A 21,749-nucleotide genomic window follows, 5' to 3' on the forward strand; every position below is an offset into this window, starting at 1 on the left:
TATCTCCTCAATAGCAAAGGTGATGCCACTGGATTGGTAGATAGTTTCCTGTTTTTTTGGACCAATCTTGCTAAACCCAGCAGTAGTCTAGAGCAATTCCTAATCAGCTGCACTTTCTTGCTGAAATCCCAAATAACCATTCAACACCCATTTGTAAGAGGACACAGGATAGTTTAGAAAATTTCATGACATTAAAGTTGAGCTTTCATAAGAACACACTCTTCTAATTCATTTTATCTGCTAAGGATCACATCTTCTGAAACCTTCTTCATTGTTAGCATAATCACACCTACAGCAACAACAAATTCTCTTTTGTACCCATGGGGGAACAATTAAAAATATCCATGTACTTTATCCAATGTGTCTTATTTTATTGTTTCACTATTCCTTTCACATTACCAGGAAATCATTTTCTTTAGCTATCTGGGTGCCATTGTACAATCAAATGTCACACAATGTTCCAATCAATGATAGATCTCATAGAATCATGGCTCCACAGAATTATAGTGCCTAGTGATATCACAGTCATCTAAGTTGGTGTAAGTATACTCTATGATGTTTGCATAGCTATGAAATCACCTAAGGACATATTTCTCAGAATGACTCCCTACTCCTAAATGACCCATGGCCATACACTGAAATTATTCACCCTGTTGAATTGGATTTTGGGTTTCACTGTGTTGTTATTCTTGTTTTTCTACAGACTCAATAAATTCATTCTTAATTATTAGTCATATAGAACAGAATGGGAATAACACTTGACCTATTCCAAGTTTAGTCCAAGACACCACTTCTGTATTTGCAGTCAACTATCTACTAATAAATCCATATGTTTAAGTACAACACTTCAATACGACAATAATTGGAATCTCACATAGATCCTTACCTCATAGTTGTAAATCTGATTTTCATTTTTCCCTTGATATAGAAATTTTAAGTTGTAAACAAGCTGTGATCATTTTACTTCACACAAGTAAATCCCAAGGCAAATGCTTATGCCCCATTTATCTATCATACTAAAAGCAGACCCCTTTGGGGACTTATCTAAGTAAATATAGATGAAAAAGGAAGTACTTCCATTAGAATATGACTAAATTAAGCAAGGAATAGCATGATATGAAACATTTCACTTCCCTGCATATCTGACACATTCTGAAGTTAACAGATAACAGCAGATTGTCACTGTTTAGGCCTCATATTCTTTCTGTTCATTAAGAATCATTGATTATTTAAGGACTCCAACTTCCCTTACTATGCATTAGTGGATGGATGTGCCAAACATGTTAAAATTTTTTCACTCATGAAAAAAAACCAACAATAAATAACTGAAGAAGTAGGGATCTTTTGAAGTTACACTAAATAAAATCAATGATACCTCCAAATTTATATATCCAAGATGCTATGCAGTTGATAAATTTTTAGTTACATTCGGAAGTATAATTCACTTGGGGAAATGTTAAGATCTGTAAACTGCTATGAAGAATAATATTTGCAACATGACACAGTGATGTTAAGTTAATTGTTTCTAAGAAAACAGTGTTTTGTATAAACTGAATTTAATCTATGAGAATGACAAAATGCATACTTATATAAGAAGTATAGTCAAAACCCAAACATTTTAGTCAGAGTTTGATGAATCTGAACGTTTAAAAAAAAAAAAAGGCCCAAATTTGAAAATTCTGGCAGACGTTATCATTTAAAGAAAAATACATTGGTTTTACATATCATGCAATTTTTAAACCTTAATATACTTATATTTTATAATAATAATCACGTATAATATATTGCATACTCTGATTTTGAAGACTTTTTAAAATAAATTATCTTGCTGATTGTCATTTAATTTGAAAATATAAGTATATGCAGGTTTTACCATAAAAGAGAGGTAGTTAGTACTGAGGATTTAAACAGGTGATAACAAACCCTATGTTGATAAAAAGAGAAATGTTTTTAAATCACTCAAAAATCAGAGATTTATGGGAATTCCTTTAGATACTTAAATTTAATGAAGAATACAAAACTAAAAAAAGAGATTGAAAATTATCTTTCCAATTCTACCCATGAAAAAAAAATCCCTTGACACTGTTCACTAACATCTTGTGCACTACCATGAAACCCAGGTCAGCTCACATCTCTGCCTGGGATGCTGCAGCAGCCTCCTCCAAACAGGCTCAACACAGCCAGTGTTGCTCCACCCTGATTCACATACAACCAGAGTGATCCCTGGACAAGGCAAGTCCTGCCTCCTGGAAACTCTTTAATGGTTCCCATTTCCCTTAGAATGAATGACAAAAGACTAAAAATTCATGATGCCATCTTCAGCCTAATCTTTCAATTGAACACTACATTTCCTTCCTCCAGAAATAAGCCTCAGTTACATGAACGTAAGTCTCTCTCACTTCTGTACTTTGGTCTGTATTTCTTTTCCGCTCTGCAGTGCTCTTTCACACATCTCTCTGTCTTGCAACCTGTTACTCATCATTCAGGTATCAGTTTAAACATTCTTCGAGGCAATTTCCTTATTCCTTTTACATTAGGTAAGATGCCCCTGCAATGACTTTCTACACTGAAATTTATACTACTGTACCATGATCTCTTTTTTTCATTAACTCTTTCCATAGTTGACTACAACTACATGAGAAACAATTGCAATTGTGTTTGCTCTACCAGGAAATAGAGATTTAAAAAAAAAATCAAACAGTAATCCTAGAAATGCAGGAAACCATAAACCAAATTAAAAACTCAAATGAGAATATTACAAATAGACTAGATCAAGTAGAAGCCAGAACATCAGATAATGAAGACAAAGTTTATCAACTTGAAAAGAATATAGTCAACACAGAAAGGATGCTTAAAAGACATGAGCAATCTATCCAAGAGATATGGGATATCATAAAAAAACCAAACCTGAGAGTCATTGGGATAGAAGAAGGCATAGAGGTTCAAACCAAAGGAATGAACAATCTATTGAATGAAATAATCCTAGAAAACTTCCCAGATATGAAAGATGGAATGGATTGCCAAATCGTGGAAACCTACAGGACCCCAAACATTCAAAACCGTAATATATCAACTCCAAGACACATAATTATGAAGATATCCAACATACAGAACAAGGAGAGAATATTAAAAGCTACGAGAGAAAGGAGGCAGATTACATTCAGGGGTAAACCAATTAGGTTAACAACTGATTTTTCATCACAGATGTTGAAAGCGAGAAGATCCTGGAACAACATATTTCAAACGCTAAAAAATAATGGATTCCAACCAAGAATACTGTACCCAGCAAAATTAAGCTTCAGATTTGACAATGAAATTAAAATATTTCATGATAAACAAAAGTTAAAAGAATTCGCAGCCAGAAAGCCAGCACTACAAGGCATCTTGAGCAAAACACTACAAGAAGAGGAATTGAAAAACAGCGCCCAAAACTAACAGTGGGAGGTAAATCAGTAAAGGGAAGGAAAAAAAGTAACCAAAAAGGAAAAACTAGCCATATTAAAATAAATAAATAAAAAAGCATGACGGGTAGTACTAACCATATTTCAATAGTAACCTTAAACGTTAATGGCTTAAATTCACCAATTAAGAGACATAGGCTGATAACCTGGATTAAAAAAACAAATCCAACAATATGCTGCCTTCAGGAGACTCATATGACAGGAAAAGACAGACACAGCCTGAAGGTGAAAGGTTGGGAAAAATCATACCACTCACATGGTCCTCGGAAGCAAGCAGGAGTGGCCATACTCATATCAAATAAAATCAACATCAAACCTAAGTTAATCAAAAGGGATAAAGAAGGACACTATATACTGTTAAAAGGAACCATCCACCAACAAGACATAACAATTATCAATATATATGCACCAAACAATGGTGCTGTAACATTCATAAAACAAACTCTCCTCAAGTTCAAGAGTCAAATAGACCACAATACAATAATTATGGGTGACTTCAACACACCGCTCTCTCCATTGGACAGATCCTCCAGACAAAAGCTGAATAAAGAAACTATAGAACTCAATAACACAATCAATAACCTAGACTTAACCGACATATATAGAATATATCAACCATCATCAAGTGGATACACTATCTTCTCAGCAGCACATGGATCCTTCTCAAAGATAGACCATATATTATGCCATAGGACAACGATTAGTAAATATAAAGGTGTGGAGATAATACCATGCAATTTATCTGATCATAATGGAATGAAACTGGAAATCAATAATAAAAGAAGGAAGGAAAATTCCTGCATTACCTGGAAAATGAACAATATGTTACTGAATGATCAATGGGTTACAGAAGACATAAAGGAGTAAATCAAAAAATTCTTGGAGATGAATGAAAATACAGACAAAACATATCGGAATCTATGGGACACAATGAAAGCAGTTTTAAGAGGGAAATTCATTTCCTTGAGTTCATTCCTCAAAAAAAGGAAAAACCAACAAATAAATGAACTCACACTTCATCTCAAAACCCTAGAAAAGGAAGAGCAAAACAACAGCAAATGTAGTAGAAGGCAAGAAATAATTAAAATCAGAGTGGAAATCAACGAAATTGAAACAAAAAAAAAACCATTGGAAAAAAATTGATAAAACAAAAAGTTGGTTCTTTGAAAAAATAAATAAGATCGACAGACCCTTAGCCATGCTAACGAAGAGAAGAAGAGAGAGAGCTCAAATTACTAACATACGGGATGAAAAAGGCAATATCACAACAGACACTACAGAAATACAGAAGATAATTAGAAATTATTTTGAAACCATATATTCCAATAAAATAGAAGATAGCGAAGATATCGATAAATTTCTTAAGTCATATGATTTGCCCAGATTGAGTCAGGAAGATACACACAATTTAAACAGACCAATAACAAAGGAGGAAATTGAAGAAGCCATCAAAAGACTACCAACCAAGAAAAGCCCTGGACCGGATGGATATACAGCAGAGTTTTACAAAACCTTCAAAGAAGAATTAAAACCAATACTTTTCAAGTTATTTCAAGAAATAGAAAAAAAAGGAGCTCTTCCAAATTCATTCTATGAGGCCAACATCACCCTGATCCCGAAACCAGACAAAGACACCTTAAAGAAAGAAAACTACAGACCAATATCTCTAATGAACTTAGATGCAAAAATCCTCAATAAAATCCTGGCGAGTCAAATACAAAAGCATATCAAAAAAATTGTGCACCATGATCAAGTAGGATTCATCCCCGGGATACAAGGCTGGTTCAATATACGGAAATCAATAAATGTTATTCACCACATCAATAGACTTAACCATAAGAACCACATGATCATCTCGATAGATGCAGAAAAAGCATTCAACAAAGTACAGCATCCCTTTATGTTCAAAACACTAGAAAAACTAGGGATAACAGAAACTTACCTCAACATTGTAAAAGCTATATATGCTAAGCCTCAGGCTAGCATCATTCTGAATGGAGAAAAGCTGAAGGCATTCCCTCTAAAATCTGGAACAAGACAGCGATGCCCTCTATCACCACTTCTATTCAATTTAGTCCTCAAAATACTAGCCAGAGCAATTAGACAGACAAAAGAAATTAAAGACATAAAAATAGGAAAAGAAGAACTTAAATTATCACTATATGCGGATGATATGATAATATATCTAACAGACCCAAAAGGGTCTACAAAGAAACTACTAGAGCTAATAAGTGAATTTAGCAAAGTGGCAGGATATAAAATCAACACGCATAAATCAAAGGCATTTCTGTATATCAGCGACAAATCTTCTGAAATGGAATTGAGAACAACCACCCCATTCACAATATCCTCAAAAAATAAAAATAAAATACTTGGGAATCAACCTAACAAAAGAGGTGAAAGATTTATATAATAAAAACTACAGAACCCTAAAGAGAGAAATAGAAGAAGACCATAGAAGATGGAAAAATATACCCTGTTCATAGATAGGAAGAACTAACATCATCAAAATGGCGATATTACCCAAAGTTCTCTATAGGTTTAATGCAATGCCAATCAAAATCCCAAAAGCATTTCTTGTAGAAATAGATAAAGCAATCATGAAATTCATATGGAAAAACAAAAGACCCAGAATAGAAAAAGCAATTCTAAGCAGGAAGTGTGAATCAGGAGGTATAGCGATTCCAGATTTCAAACTGTACTACAGAGCAATAGTAACAAAAACAGCATGGTACTGGTACCAAAACAGGTGGGTGGACAAATGACAGAATAGAGGACACAGAGACCAATCCACAAAATTAAAACTTTCTTATATTTGATAAAGGGGCTAAAAGCATGCAATGGAGGAAGGATAGCATCTTCAACAAATGGTGCTGGGAAAACTGGAAATCCATATGCAACAAAATGAAACTGAATCCCTTTCTCTCGCCATGCACAAAAGTTAACTCAAAATGGATCAAAGAGCTTCATATCAAATCAGAGACTCTGCGCCTGATAGAAGAAAAAGTTGGCCCCGATCCACATATTGTGGGATCGGGCTCCAAATTCCTTAATAGGACACCCATAGCACAAGAGTTAATAACTAGAATCAACAAATGGGACTTACTCAAACTAAAAAGTTTTTTCTCAGCAAGAGAAACAATAAGAGAGGTAAATAGGGAGACTACATCCTGGGAACAAATTTTTACTCCTCACACTTCAGATAGAGCCCTAATATCCAGAGTATACAAAGAACTCAAAAAATTAGACAATAAGATAACAAATAACCCAATCAACAAATGGGCCAAAGACCTGAACAGACACTTCTCCAAGGACGACATACAATCAATCAACAAGTACATGAAAAAATGCTCACCATCTCTAGCAGTCAGAGAAATGCAAATCAAAACCACCCTAAGATACCATCTCACTCCAGTAAGATTGGCAGCCATTATGAAGTCAAACAACAATAAGTGTTGGCGAGGATGTGGGGAAAAGGGTCCACTTGTACATTGCTGGTGGGACTGCAAATTGGTGCGGCCAATTTGGAAAGCAGTATGTAGATTCCTGGGAAACCTGGGAATGGAACCACCATTTGACCCAGCTACTGCCCTTCTCGGACTATTCCCTGAAGACCTTAAAAGAGCGTACTACAGGGATACTGCCACAACAATGTTCATAGCAGCACAATTCACAATAGCTAGACTGTGGAACCAACCCAGATGCCCTTCAATATATGAATGGATAAAAAAATGTGGTATTTATACACAATGGAGTATTATGCAGCATTAAAAATGACAAAATCATGGAATTTACAGGGAAATGGATGGCATTAGAGCAGATTATGCTAAATGAAGCTAGCTAATCCGTAAAAAACAAATGCCAAATGTCTTCTTTGATATAATGAGAACAACTAAGAACAGAGCAGGGAGGAAGAGCAGGAGGAAAAGATCAACTTTAAACAGAGACATGAGGTGGGAGGGAAAGGGAGAGAAAAGAGAAATTGCATGGAAATGGAAGGAGACCCTCATTGATATACAAAATTACATATAAGAGAATTTGAGGGGGAAGGGGAAAAAAAACAAGAGAAAGAATTAAATTACAACAGATGGGGTAGAGAGAGAAGATGGGAGGGGAGGGGAAGGGGGATAGTAGAGGATAGGAAAGGTAGCAGAATACAACAGTTACTAATATGGCATTATGTAAAAATGTGAATGTGTAATGGATGTGATTCTGCAATCTGTATTTGGGGTAAAAATGGGAGTTCATAACCCACTTGAATCGAACGTATGAAAAATGATATGTCAAGAGTTCTGTAATGTTTTGAATAACCAATAAAAAAAATAAAAATGAGAAAAAAAATTTCAACCTCAAAAAAAAAAAAGAAAAATGTTGGTGATGTCTTGGAAATTTAAACAAATGCTTACTTAATTCTGTGACCCAGGATTTTACTTAGAGGAACAAAATTTTGCAGACAATTTTTAAATTTTTAATTGATATTTTTAAACAAAATTGTATCTGTTATGTTCAAATGTTTTATGATATTTATACAGATATTTATACATTGAAGAATGGCTAAATGGAGATAATTAGCATGAGTTACATTCATTCCTTTTGGAATGAGGATTTTAAAAGTCTACTGTTGTAGTAATTTTCAAGACAATGATGATGCACTCTTATTAATTATAGCCTCCAGGTTGTACAAGAGACTTCTTGAACTTCCTGTTTACTGAAATTTTGAATCTTTTACCAATGTCTCCCCAAGCCTTGCAACCCCTGCCCATAAAAAAAAAAGAATTTTAAAATGATGACTTAATAATTTAAAAGAATTTAAATTGGTTCTTTCAATACAGGATAGTAGAGAGTAGAAAAGAATATAATGCTTTAAAAACAAAGTAGCATGGAAAAAAATACAAAATGAAACGGTATGAAGTATCACCACTTACTTAGGCTCTTTTCTGAACCCCCTCACCCCCTCAAAAACTGTTTCTCTTTCACTAATAGAATAGTATACTCCTTTGTGGTTGAGTTTTGAGCAGCTATCTAAGCCGGAGATAGCAGGGATATAGGGTTAAAGGTATAGGCCCTGAATCGATTTTCTGCTTATCCAACCTCTGTCCTTTTCCTTCTGCACTTTACAATACAGGAAAGAGAAAGAGAAAGGGAGGAGAATGAGACAGGTGAATCACCAGGAAGCATTACCAAATATTTTCAAAGATTTCAAATCCTTCCAATGTAAGAAACCAAGGAAAAAACATACAAAACAAAATGGTAACTAACAACTCCACTGGAACTGAGTTGCCAAAGGAGTTTTTCAATGGGACAACTGGTTCTTAAAATTGATTCTTTCAACATAGAATAGTAGTGAGTGAAAGAGAATATAACGCTTTAAAAACAAAGCAGCATGAAAAAAAAAAAAAAAAAGCAGTATGAAGTAGCACCACTTACCTGTTCATAATAGTGGATATTCTCCTCAGCCATATCTGTAAATGCTGACTTGATATCATTTTGCATATTTAGTTTCCATCTTTCCCAATCTGCTTTCAGGGCATTATTAGCACATTCTACTTTATCTTCAAGTTTTCCAATCTCTTCTGTAAGCTGAAGTAAGCCACAAAGAGAGAGAAATTGATCTATGTAGTCTTGCCATGAGGTGAATTCATCGAATTTAAGTAGAACATGATATAAAAACAGCTTGAGAATAACATTTTAAAAAAGCTACCAGTATTTATCACATGTACTAGTTAAAGTAAAAAGAACACTGAGTTTGGTCAGGGCCATTAAACAGAGTTCTAAGGTCTGCCACCAAGTAGCACTCAACGTTGGTAAATCTTTCAACCCTGGGCTTCAGTTTCACTATTTATGAAAAGAAGGAAATTGAACAACAAATAATCTCAAAATTCTTTTATACTAACACTCTCATTAGGGTGACAATAATTATTATTATTGTGACAATAATTATTTGTTAAAAGATGTAGTTTCATTCATTTATCTTCCCAGTCTTCAATTGCTTTTAAGAAAGCTCAATTAACTGACATGTTACAGCATTCACATAGATTATGTTGTCCAGCCTGGAGGCCCAGGGATTAACTTGAACAATTTTACTCAGATAACTGGAAACAGAGACAGGTTTATATTTCAAGATGCTAGACCCCAAATCTAAGGTCCATTAGGAAGGTTCCAGGGTGGTATTACACCCCTCCCTATCTTACCCACCAAACTAAGCATGCAGTCCACTGACTTATTTTTTATATGTGGCAGACTAATATATTTTACATACTTATATATTTTATTCATATTGTTTATCTATATATATATATATATATGTATATATGTGTGTGTGTGTATCATGTGTGTGTGTGTGTGTGTGTGTGTGTGTGTGAGACTGTGTATATATGTATAGCTTCCTGACTGTACCAAGCATTCATCTAGGACCTGGAAAATGAGTACTGAAGATAATAGACAAAAATTCCTGCTTTAGTAGAGCTTATACTCTGCTGGGGAGAGAGAATCTATAAGCAATATAAAATATTAACTATCAGCCAGTAATAAAAGCTAAAGAGATAAATGAAACAAAAAAAAGTTACAATGAAAATGTTACAATGCTCAAACTTCAGATAAGGTGACCAAAGAAAACCAAAATAAGAAATCATCATTTGAATAAATTTCTAAGGAGACATGTGAGTGAACCATGGCATTCTAAATGGGAAAGAGATCCTGGCAGAGGAATCAAGAAGGCACTTGACCTCAGGTGGAAGCATGACTGGCTCTTCTAGAACAAGGCGACCAGCACAGCTTCAGCACAGTGAGAAGGAACAGGGGAGACTCAAGACGGGTCGGACAGGTGGAGGCTGATTGGATCACAGTGAGCCGTATAGTCTGTGGGACAGCTCTGGGTTTTACTGCATGAGATCCAAAGCCATGAAGATTTAAGAAGAAATGACTTCTTCCCTCCTATGTTTTAAATGGGACATTATGCATTACCACCATCTTTCATAACTGTATATATTTGTAATAGGTCCCTGAGTAAGAAGAATTTCTATTTCAAACATGTTACAATATCTTAGAATCAATAAAATGTATTGTTTCTGAGATTATATAAATATATATATGGTATGGGAAATCTATTTCAGTGGTAACATTGAGTTTCATTGAGGGGGAGTGTGTGTGTGTGAGAGAGAGTTTTAAATTTCTTGTTCTGTTTTTTGGGGGAGAACCATATCAAAGAGGCCATTTAGAACTTTATGGGTATGTGTAGTCTTTGGGGCAATGATTTTGCTAACTCTTACAGAACCTGTCTAATGGGATATTAATTGAATAACTTATAATGCAGGCTGTAGGTGCTAAGGGATAAGTTAAAAGTAAAACTGTTAAAGGTCAAACTCATTTAACATCTATGTCCAATAGACAAAGCTTCAGGTCTGTTAGAAGCCTCACTTCTCTGAGTTGTTGGTTGGGGTTTTGTCATTCAAATATTAAGTAGTAACCCAATGTCTCTCCTCCTCCACCTAGGGTCAAGAGGCACACATAGCAGCTGTAACCATACTGTTATTCTCTAGTTAGGCTTTGTGGTCTAAAGTTGCAATGTATTGGAGTGAGATTGCTGAAAGAGTGGCCCCCCAGGAATTGGATTTAGGAAACACAGCATCAGAATCATATATTTTCTCTTCTTCCCCTTCCTGTTGAAGCTTATAACGGGATTACTCTAATAACAGATTTATAGCAAAGGGTTTTCCCTTGTCAATCTGTAAATCCCCTTCATTGAAGACTCCAGGTCAGGTTGGTGGATGGTTTCTGCACTCCTAGAGAAAAGGTCTTGTAAGACTCACTCTCACCTCCAGAGAGGTCTGAGATGAAGAGGACTGGCTATGGGTTAGGTCAACATCAGCTTAAGTCCTGCTTCTTTCATAAGCTATGTGACATTGGATAAGACTCCCTGTCGAAGCAGTAGTTTATGCATCTAGAAAACATAAAAATGATAATACTCGCTTCATAGGGATTTTTAAGAAAACTGCACAAAATTAAAAAAAAAACAAAAACAAAAAACACTGTTTCACATCCTGCCTGACAATTTGCCTACTATATGCTCTCCATGCCCATCACCATTATCGTCATCAGTATTAGCTGGCAAAACTGACACTGATCCTCTCTCTTTTGGTATTTTGGTCTCTGACAACATGTCATTTGCCTGCCAGACCTGGGTCTAACTTGATTTCCATTGCTATTTCTTTCTTTATTATTTCAACTGGGAAAGGAGAAACAAGACAGGAATTTCCTCACACTGAATAATCTTCCATAATTTCAAACTGGAGAAACACTAATTGATAATGAGCATGATCATGTTATTCAAAGAATGATCTGGACAACATCTTGCCTAACAATTTACAAATGCATAATATAATTAGATGTCCTTCTCCTCGATTAACTTCAATTTTAGCCATTTCTTTGGTGCAAGGATTATGTATTCTGACTCCACCATCTGTCCAGGTTCTGAAAGAGCACACCAAAAGTTAACCAAAGTGGGAGAATAAGATGTGTTAAGATACCTTCCAGGACAAAGGAGCCCCTCTCTTGCTCCAGTGCCTCCTCTAATACCACAAAGCAGGGTTCAATAACTCTAACCATGGGAAATCCAATTCATAGACTCTACTACAAAATGGCATGGGGGAAAGTTGGGATAAAGAGGACTTAAAGTTTGCATAATTATTCTTTTCACAGATGCTGGCAGCAATTGGGCCCTATGTTGGAAAAACTGAAGAAGCAAGCAATGCTTTTTGCCCACAAAATGTCACAATACCAGAATTAAGTAACAATAAAAGATTGTAAGATAATAAAAAAGGGTCTATGTTTAACAACAAAGCTAATGGTTGATTTCTAGCTACAGTCACTCAATTAAATGAAAGTCATTAATACTAAGGACTCAAACAAAACAATATCATTCTCCAATATTCCGTGTCTATAGTAAGGGTAGTAGTAAGAATCATTTATTGCATTTCTGCCACGGGTCATTGTTTTAAGCTATATATTTACATTATTTCATCTAATTTCCATAAGCATGTTGTAAATTGGATATTATCATCTTCCTATTATAAGCCGGGAAACTGGGAGAAAGAACTAACGGAGATTACAGTTGTTTGTGGCATTTCAGCAATTCAAATCAAGGTCTGCCAAACATATGTTCCATCTATAACCATTGGATCGGACCAGGAACAGAGCTGGCTTGCCTGTGATTTTCAAGGTTGAACTAATTCAGCTCCTATCTCAATGAGTTTGTAATCTATTAAAATAAAGACATGCAAAAGTAAAGCAAAAATCAAAAGCTATAATAAAAAGCAAAATGTGACACATATCTTCATGGAGGAAAAAAATAAAGATAAAGAATGGAGAATTAATTCTAAATTAATTCTAAATTCTGATTATGGAATATTTTGACTGTTAATTCACATGGCAGTGACTGGGGCAAAGAAATACCTGGCTGCAAGAATGGTATGAACACAACCAGAGAGGTGATGTGATATGTTACAGTACGGGATAAAAGAGCAGAGAGAGCCTAGTTTAAAGTCTGGAGTGGGCAAGGAAAAACCTGAGAAATCCAAGTGCAAAGGTAGATTAAAGATTGACCACTAGAGGGTGGAAATGATATGGAGCATGAAATGGATTCTGCAGGAAATGTAAGCCACTGAGGGTTTCGACCAAGACAGAATCATATAGATTCCTTAGACAGAGGTGTGTAGGGTGGTTAAAGGAGACGGGAAGAGAGGAAGGAAGGAAACCTTTTAGATTAAATTGGCACCAAGAAGATAACCAGGAACAACAATCAGGATCTGATTTGCTCCCACTCACTCAACTCACCCTGCAGCATTTGCTCAGCATCCATCTAAGAGGCTCTGTTAAGAACTAAAATAGAGGGTGAAGAAATGGATTTTGCCCTTATGAACTCCTGCGGACATAGAGAAATATAAATGCAACAGGATAAAGAACATGCAAGGTATTTCATGCAAATCAAAGGACAGGTGTAAATGCACAGAGGCATGTTTACTTTTGAGTTTTCAAAGAGTTGCAGGTGGCTCATTAGGGTTGGTACTCAGAGAATGAGAAGGGGGAACAGTGAACGATGAAGACAGACAGGCAGGTGACCGTCAGGTCCTAGAGGAGCTTTCCTGCAGTCATTTGGATTTAGTAGAAGATAAATGGAGCCCTGAAGGAGTTTAAGAAAAGGGACTGGGGGCAGTAACAACAATAAGATTCCTGGTACCAGCGAAATTGATGAGATAAAATGCTGGGAGGCAGAATCAGGAGAGTCTGGTGCCTGGCTAGCTGTAGGCACTGGGAGAAAGGACTGTGTTGCTGATAAGGTGAACTGGAGAACAGGTGGGGTAGGAGTTGAAAGCCTGAAGACAACAGCAGTAAAACAAACACTTCTTGTCCCAAACTGTCCTGTCTTGCCTGCTGAGGCTCAGTGTTATACAAACATTAAAACCCATTCAGTTACATATGACATTAAACTTCATTCAATTCTGGGATACCTGCAGGAGCCAGGGTCACATTTATACTTTGAAACTTCCAAAATGGCTTTGCTATACTGATTTAGGTGCTTTGGACAATTGGAAGTGAGACAGATATACCAATTGACATACCAATTACACCCAAGCAAAACTGAATATTTTTAATAACAAAGTAGAGCTATATGTCTAAGGAAGAGAAATAAAACTATAAGGAAATCTCAGCACAGCTGATGGGCAAAGCTGAACATCCTTTTTGGGAGGGACTTTTCTACATTATCAAGGTGCTATAGTTTGCATCTCAGATGTCCCCCCACAAAGGCCTATGTGTCAAAGGCTTGGTTTCTGGCCTGTTGCGCTACTGGGATGTGGTGGAACCCTTAGAAGGTGGGGTCTAGTGGAAGGTGGTTATGTTGTTGGGGTGTGCTCTTGAAACAGATACTGGTGTCCCTGCTCCTCTCCTCTCTCATTTTGCTTCCTGATTGCTACAAGGTAAACTGGCCCCTCCATCATGCCACAATGTACTATGCTGTTACAGGGCCAAAGCAACAGGGCAAAGTGACCATGGACTGAAACCTCTAAAACTGTGAGTCAAAATGATTGATCCCCTCAGGTATTTGGTCATAGTGACAGAAAACTAATATGTAATGTTTTGAACTTGATACGTTAGTGCTTAAATTGCTTTGGAATTTTTTCCAGAATTAAGAATAAAACAAAACAAACAAACAAACAACAACAACAACAACAACAACAAAAGGTTCTATAAAATTAATGATCCACTTTAGTAAAATACACACAGATACAAGCCTGGTCTATTTGTTACCGGTGACTTTTTTTAATTGAATCACTTATTTTGAAGTGCTAAGTTTGGGGAGTTATGTGAAAACTATAAAATATTTCAAGTTCTAAGTAATTTGAATGTCATTCACATTCAAATAGTAGCTTTAAGTATGATGTACCTATAGTAGAATCAAGTCATAAAAAGAAATGTAAACAAATTCAAGAAAGTTGATATGTATCATGATTGGATTCTAGGAAATCTGATCTGAAATGTAACTGAAAAATTTTCTACTAAAAGCTCAAAGAAAAAAAGGCAGCTTAGAGAATTTAGAAGCAGCACCTGCTTATCAAGAAAACCAATTTAGGATTACTGTATCCTGAAAAGATAATAGACTTTATTTCCTTAGTTAGTGAATGTTTATTCCTGTCTGCAATGGGCAAGGCATATGGCAGACCAAAGACAGACAACCTAATAAACATATAGTTTCTTCATGCACTTGGGGCTAAATTAGTGTTGTTACAAAACAAAACAAACAAACAAACAAACAAAACAGGATTCTTAAACTTTGGAGTTCACCTTTATTCTAGAAAAAAGGGTGAGATTAAACTTTTATTGTTGTTGTTGCTGTTTAAACTATTGCTCCTGAAAGAGGAACATGATCAAACTTTGGTAAGCTTGTAACATATGTCACTAAATACCCCTATTATTGAATAAGAGAAAAACAAAGTGAGAACAAAATTTGTTGAAGCCCCCAAAAGTAAAAAGTCTTAGAGAAAGAAATTAAAGGAAATAATGAAGCAAACAAATGAAATAATAACAACAACAAAAAACCCCAAATAAATCCACTATATTAAATTTTCAAAGTAATATTAATATTTAGTTACTATATTTCATTATTTTCCATCCATGGAAAGTGCACTCCAAGAAGTGGGGTGTCAAGCAGAAGAACAAAAGATCCACAAGCTTTGTTTTATATCCCATCAACTAGAGGGGTCCCAGGCCATCAGAAGGGGGTCCATTCCTGCTTGTCAGATTGGACCTGTTTTTTTTCTTTGATTCTGTTCAAGGAGAATCATCCTGTAACTAAAAAGCCCAAGAGCAGATGCTATAAATACCAGATACAACTCAGAACCCTGGCCTTCATATTGTCAATGTCTGTAGGTCACATGGGGAAATTAATGTGGGTGAATCCAAGCAGATCATTCACTATTACTAGAAAATGAAAGCTACCTTCTGGTTGCATGGCCTTGTGGGAACATTTTCATCACTGTAAGCCATTGTGCTATTTTTAACCGTATTTAATTTTGAAGCACATATGGCTGCTAATAACACCATAGGTGCACACAATCTCTCAAGCCCATTCAGTCACACTGCAGTTTTCTTCCTTACAAACCCTCAACACTGGCTTGAGATGAAACCGATCCAAAACTCTGCAGGATTCTGATAATTTTCATAAATAGCTTATATAAATTTTAATTTTCTGTTACTTTTATAACTTTAATTTTTCCAGAACATATTTTCACATAAATCCAACCATCAGAAATAGATCCCATAGTAGAGAACAGTTACATAAATATAAGCAAATGATTAATTTATTGGCTTTTTAACCAAATTAACTCAAATACAAAAAGTAAAAAAAATATTTTTCCCAGAAGAGTATTTAAGAACAGTCTCTACCAATTTATAAAAAGGTTAAGGGGATTGAACACTTTAGAATCTTTTAAGAGAATTTTTTTTCCTGAAAAAATGTTATCTTTGAAATTATATCACAAATATCTATTTATTTATATTTAAAATTTACAGATGTGAATTGTATTATCACAAGATTAAGGTAGCAAATACAGTATAGAAAAAAAAACTTTTAAAATTGTTTAAAACCATGTGCTCCACAAATACAAATCGCTAAAAATGCTTTATAACAAATTTTGGAGACAAATGTTGTAAAATTGAATTACTTGTATACTCATAACTGAAGAAGAGATAAATCCCAATGTAGACAATGTGCATATATTAGATTTACCATTACACACTTGAAATAACTAGAATTTTCTTCATAGAGGTTAAAATGTCCTTAAAAACAATTAAGTCAGTCTTCTGTTCTTAAAACTTTAAGTTTGACCTTTTTGCTGCCATTTCTAAGCAGTGTTTCCATTTAGAGGCAAGGAATTCCACATTTACCAATAAAAATAACACTTATTTTAATTCACTAAGCTATCTTTCGGGTGGACCTGGAAAGATTATTTAGATTTTGTAGCAGAATATACAACTATTTCATAATTTATCACAGCTCGGGATTTAGCAAGGAAAGAGAGGGATGCGCTTTTGGAGGGATATGTCCCAAAAGAAAAAAAATGAGGAAACATCTACCCAGTCAGATGAATGATATTGCCTTCGTTATCAAGAAAACAAACTGCCCTGATCAACTTTACATTCTTGCTTGAAGGCTTTTTTTTTTTTATTAGTTGTTCAAAACGAAGGCTTTTTGATCACCCTAATATCTTTGTTTTCTCTGTCTCTAACACCTCAAAGACAGCTTGATAGTAATAGTAATAAGGAGTAGGGAATTCACAAGAGATGTCTGGAGGTTATGGCGAAGGGTAGAGTTAGCTCAGGGAGCTATGATCCAGCACGTTTGTAGCACATAGCAGATTCTTAACATATGCCTGCTAAGTTACCGTTTCTGAGAAACTATTATGATCAGTCCTGCCCTGTGAGTCACAAATGGTATCTCACTCAACTGTCTTTGTAACTCTTTCCCCTCAATCCAGCTGGCCCAACTTTCAGTAACACAAAAGTAAGATCTGGCATGAGATACAGGCGCCTCCCTGTAACTACACTTCCACTGTAGGCTAATTCTCAACAATGTTTTTCTTCTTCCAAATTGTTTGGCAAGCTCAATCTCAGGATTATTTTCCATATGAAACTTTTAATTTTACTTATTCATGCTCTATCACAATCTATTCTCCAACCAAAATGCAGATTCCTATTACTTTCAATAAGGAAGAAAAAATAAAGGGGCACAGGGAAAAAAAAATATAAGGGCACAGGGAAAAACAGAGAAGGGAAAACTCTTCCACTGGGAGCTTACAGCTTATAGGATCCACATTGCTTTGAGCATTTTCCCTTATTTCACATGAGGATTAGAGTGGTTCCAGGTGGTTATGAGAGGATATTGTTAGGATATCGGAAATGTCCTAACAGAATCTGCCCTTTCATTCACTTATTCTGTTGTGGAACCCCTAAAGAGGACCTGCATAAGAAGGGAACAACAGTCACAGTGAACACAATATACTACCTTATTAAAAGCTCAGAAAGCTCCCTTAAAGCCCCAGTATGCCTGAGGATGTTGGTAGCTTAGCTGGATAATACTGTAGGCCCAAAAATCTAAGTAAGGATATTCCATAAGTCCCTTCTACAAATCAGTTCCAGATATAAAGAACTGAATAGCCATTTCACCTTAATAAATCACTCCTCTCTAATCCAAGCATTAATATCATGCAAATTACAAATGATAAAGCCCTCAGACAAAATACGCAAATGAACACTTTTCCTGATTCAGCAAGTTATTTTATATTTCTTAGTAACTAAAAATTCCTGTCTAGCAAAGTTGGAAAAATAGAAGCAAGGACCCTCCATACTTCCAAACTTATCTGTCAGCCTTTAGCTTTTCTTGTTTACCACAGCTCAGTTTTTAGAAAACATATTAATTCATCCAACAACTATCTGTTGAATATTTACTATATATGCCAAGTACCATGCTAGGCACAGTGCCCCTGTGTGAAGTGTTTTCTTTCCTTTCTCGTTCAATTTCTGAAACACTTCCTTCATAGAGAGATATCTTTACTTAACATCAAAAAGTCCTCCCAATGCCGAGAGCTTCACAAATGAGACCAATATGGAAGGCTTCAACGTGTTTCTCAAGTTGGGATTCCTATTCCCACATCAATACTCAGCGATGGCTCAGAGGATCAGCAGAGCCATGAATAAACATGGCATAATCTTGTCAATATTTTACAGAGAGAAAAATACTTTTAAATTAACATGTTCGAGAGTAGTCGTACTCACATAAAACTTTAAAAGATCTTAAAGAAAGATATTTTAAACTTGAATTATTGGGTCTAACATTTATCACGTGCATGTATTCCAACTTCCCCATACTCTAGAAAATAAACTCTTTCAGAAAACATGTTTGAGCTACATACCACATTAAAATATGTATTAGGGCCAGGTGAGGTGGTACACACCTATAATCCCAGCAGCTTGGGAGACTAAGGCAGGAGGATCCCAAGTTCAAAACCAGCCTCAGCAAAATCAAGGCGCTAAGCAACTCAGTGAGATCCTGTCTCCAAATAAAATACAAAATATGGCTGGGTACCCCAACCCCTGAAAAAAAAATGTGTTAGGAGTAAATTTGCCTGACTGCTAAACTACATATATAATAAATAATTAACATACTTTGGCATGATTAAAGTCTAGAGGCATCAACTGCCATTATTACTGTTATGGTTTAGGTATGAGTTGTCCTATGTGAGAAAATGCAACAAAGTTTAGAGGTGAAATGATTGGGTTATGGGAGCCTTAACCTAATCAGTACATTAATTCCCTGAGAGGGTAGTAACTTTAGGCAAGTAGGACATGGCTAGAGGAGGTGGCTCCCTGGGACGTGCCTTTTGGGTATACATTTTGTCTCTCTCTTTCCTAGGGTCATGTTCCCAGATGCTTTCCTCCTCAACACTCTTCCACCATGATCTCCTGCCTCACCTTAAGCTATGAACTGAGACCTCTGAAACAGTGAGCCCCCAAATAAACTTTTCCTCCTCTTAAAATTGTTCTTGTCAGGTATTTCTGGTGACAGCAGCAAAAAAGCTGATTAAAATAAGTACCAATGGTTTTGCCAAGGTACCAAGTATAAAAAGTATGGATACAGAAAGAAGTTTCTCTATGGTTTATTTCTCTAGGAACAGTTGCCAGGTGACAGAGGGAAATGTCCAATCAAATTTTGTTTTTCAATCCCTGTGATCTGTCACTACTAAAAAACAATCTAGGGGGAATTTAACCTATCACTCTTAGAATCACCTTTGCCGAATATTCAATCATCAATCCTGCATCCTTTATTCCTGATATTAAAATCTAGAACCAGTAGCAAATAAAAAAACCTTTATCCTAACCTTAGGAGATCTTTACTCCCAAGTACATTTATAAGGGCTTATGGCAGCACAATTAATATTTAGGCTTTCTCCAATGTTATTACTGATTCCCTAATGTATAAACTGTTTGAGAGCTATTCCTAATGTAGAATCATGAGCTATCTCTTCATTAACAATAATGACAATCTCACACAAATTAATCTACTGTATAGATATTTATGAGACCAGAATAACCTTAATATAAATATTGACATTTCTGGTACAAAAAACAGTAATTAAAATCATTTATTCAAACATGTAAATTCAAAATTCCTAGGGAAAAAAAAGTGTTCAAGCCAAATCCAGCAGTGACCAGTTTGGGTGTCCCCCAGGCATCAAAGTATGGCTAAAATGGGAAATTCATTTAGGTTAAATCAGCACAATAAGAGAATAACATAGAGAAAATAAAAATTACCTGGGTAAGTGCCAAAAGGCACTCAATAAAATTAAACACCCACTTATGTAAATCAATCTCTAGCCAAGTAAGAGTGATAAGAAATATCCTACCCTGACTAAAATACTGTGTGTGTGTGCGCGCACACGAGTGTGTGTATGTGTGTGTGTATATATATATACACACATACTAAAACACACATCATTACTAATGGAAAGAATATTAAAAGCATTTACTCTAGAATTAGGAGTAATACAAGGATTTTCCATACTGGTAACATTGTCACCTCTTCTTTCACTAGCTTAACGACAAATGAAAAAAAAAAATCACAAAGGTATAATTATTGAATAAATTAGACAAATTATTCATGTGCACTCACATTAGGATTGTCTACAGATAAAACCAGACTCTATAAACAAAGTATTAAAATTTAAAATAATTTAGATCCCAGACTTGATGGCACATCCTGTAATACTAGCTACTCAGAAGGCTGGGGCAGGAGGATCTCAAGTTCAAGGCAAACCTAGGTAATTTTCAAAATAAAGCACAAAGGCTTGGAGATAAAGCTTGGTGGCAGAATTCTTGCCTAACATGTATAAGGCCCTGAGTTCAATCCCCAGTACAAAAATGATAACAATAATTATCATGTATATAATTATATATAATGGTATATGTAATATATTATTATTATTATTATTTAGAAAGTTGCCAAATATAAGATAAATAAGAAAAAGTCAGTTACATTTCTATAATTTAACCAAAAAAAAGTTAGGCGATAAAATGTATTCACATATAAAATTCATAGTAAATACAAATCAAAAAGTAAGTTACTTAAAAATAAATAAAATAAGATATAGAAGATCTTATAGGGAAAAAATTAAATCTTCACTGAGAGATATTAAAGGGCATTTAATGGGGAAATATTTAAGCAATTATTCTACTTTAAATCTATTTTACTTATTTTTTAAAATTTTTTTTGGATTGTAGATGGGCACAATACCTTTATTTTATTTTTATGTGGTGCTGAGGATCTAACCCAGTGCCTTCCTCATGTGAGGGGAGAACTCTACCACTGAGCTACAACCCCAGCCCTTTAAATCAATTTTAAATTGAGACATTGTGGTATATATACACAATGGAGATTCACTCAGCCATAAAGACAAATGAAATTATTGCATTTGCTGGTAAATGAATGAAAATAAAAAACATCATGCTAAGAAAAATAAACCACACTCAGAAAATCAAGGGTCAAATGTTTTTTTCTCATATATGGAAGCTACAGCAAAATAAAGGAAAAGAAAAGGGAGGATTTAAGATCATAAAGATATAGGGAATATCCATAGAGTAGAAGATCTACTCTCTGAAGGAAGAAAGGAGGAATGCGAAAGGGGAGTAATTGAGGAATAAATTGAAAAAAATCCATCTATGTGCATATATAAATATGCC

At 35.2% G+C, this 21,749-nt stretch overlaps 1 protein-coding gene across 1 annotated transcript in view; it reads right to left on the reverse strand.

Moving 5' to 3' along the window:
- Positions 1-21,749, reverse strand: part of Snx7 (sorting nexin 7) — an 88,293-nt gene that overhangs the window by 13,548 nt on the left and 52,996 nt on the right. Inside the window, exon 8 of the mRNA XM_076861788.1 lies at positions 8,889-9,041. Coding sequence (XP_076717903.1) covers positions 8,889-9,041 — 153 coding nt within the window. The remainder of the gene's footprint in view (positions 1-8,888; positions 9,042-21,749) is intronic.

This window comes from Callospermophilus lateralis, chromosome 7 (assembly GCF_048772815.1).
Source record: "Callospermophilus lateralis isolate mCalLat2 chromosome 7, mCalLat2.hap1, whole genome shotgun sequence".
Taxonomy (NCBI): Eukaryota; Metazoa; Chordata; class Mammalia; order Rodentia; family Sciuridae; genus Callospermophilus; species Callospermophilus lateralis.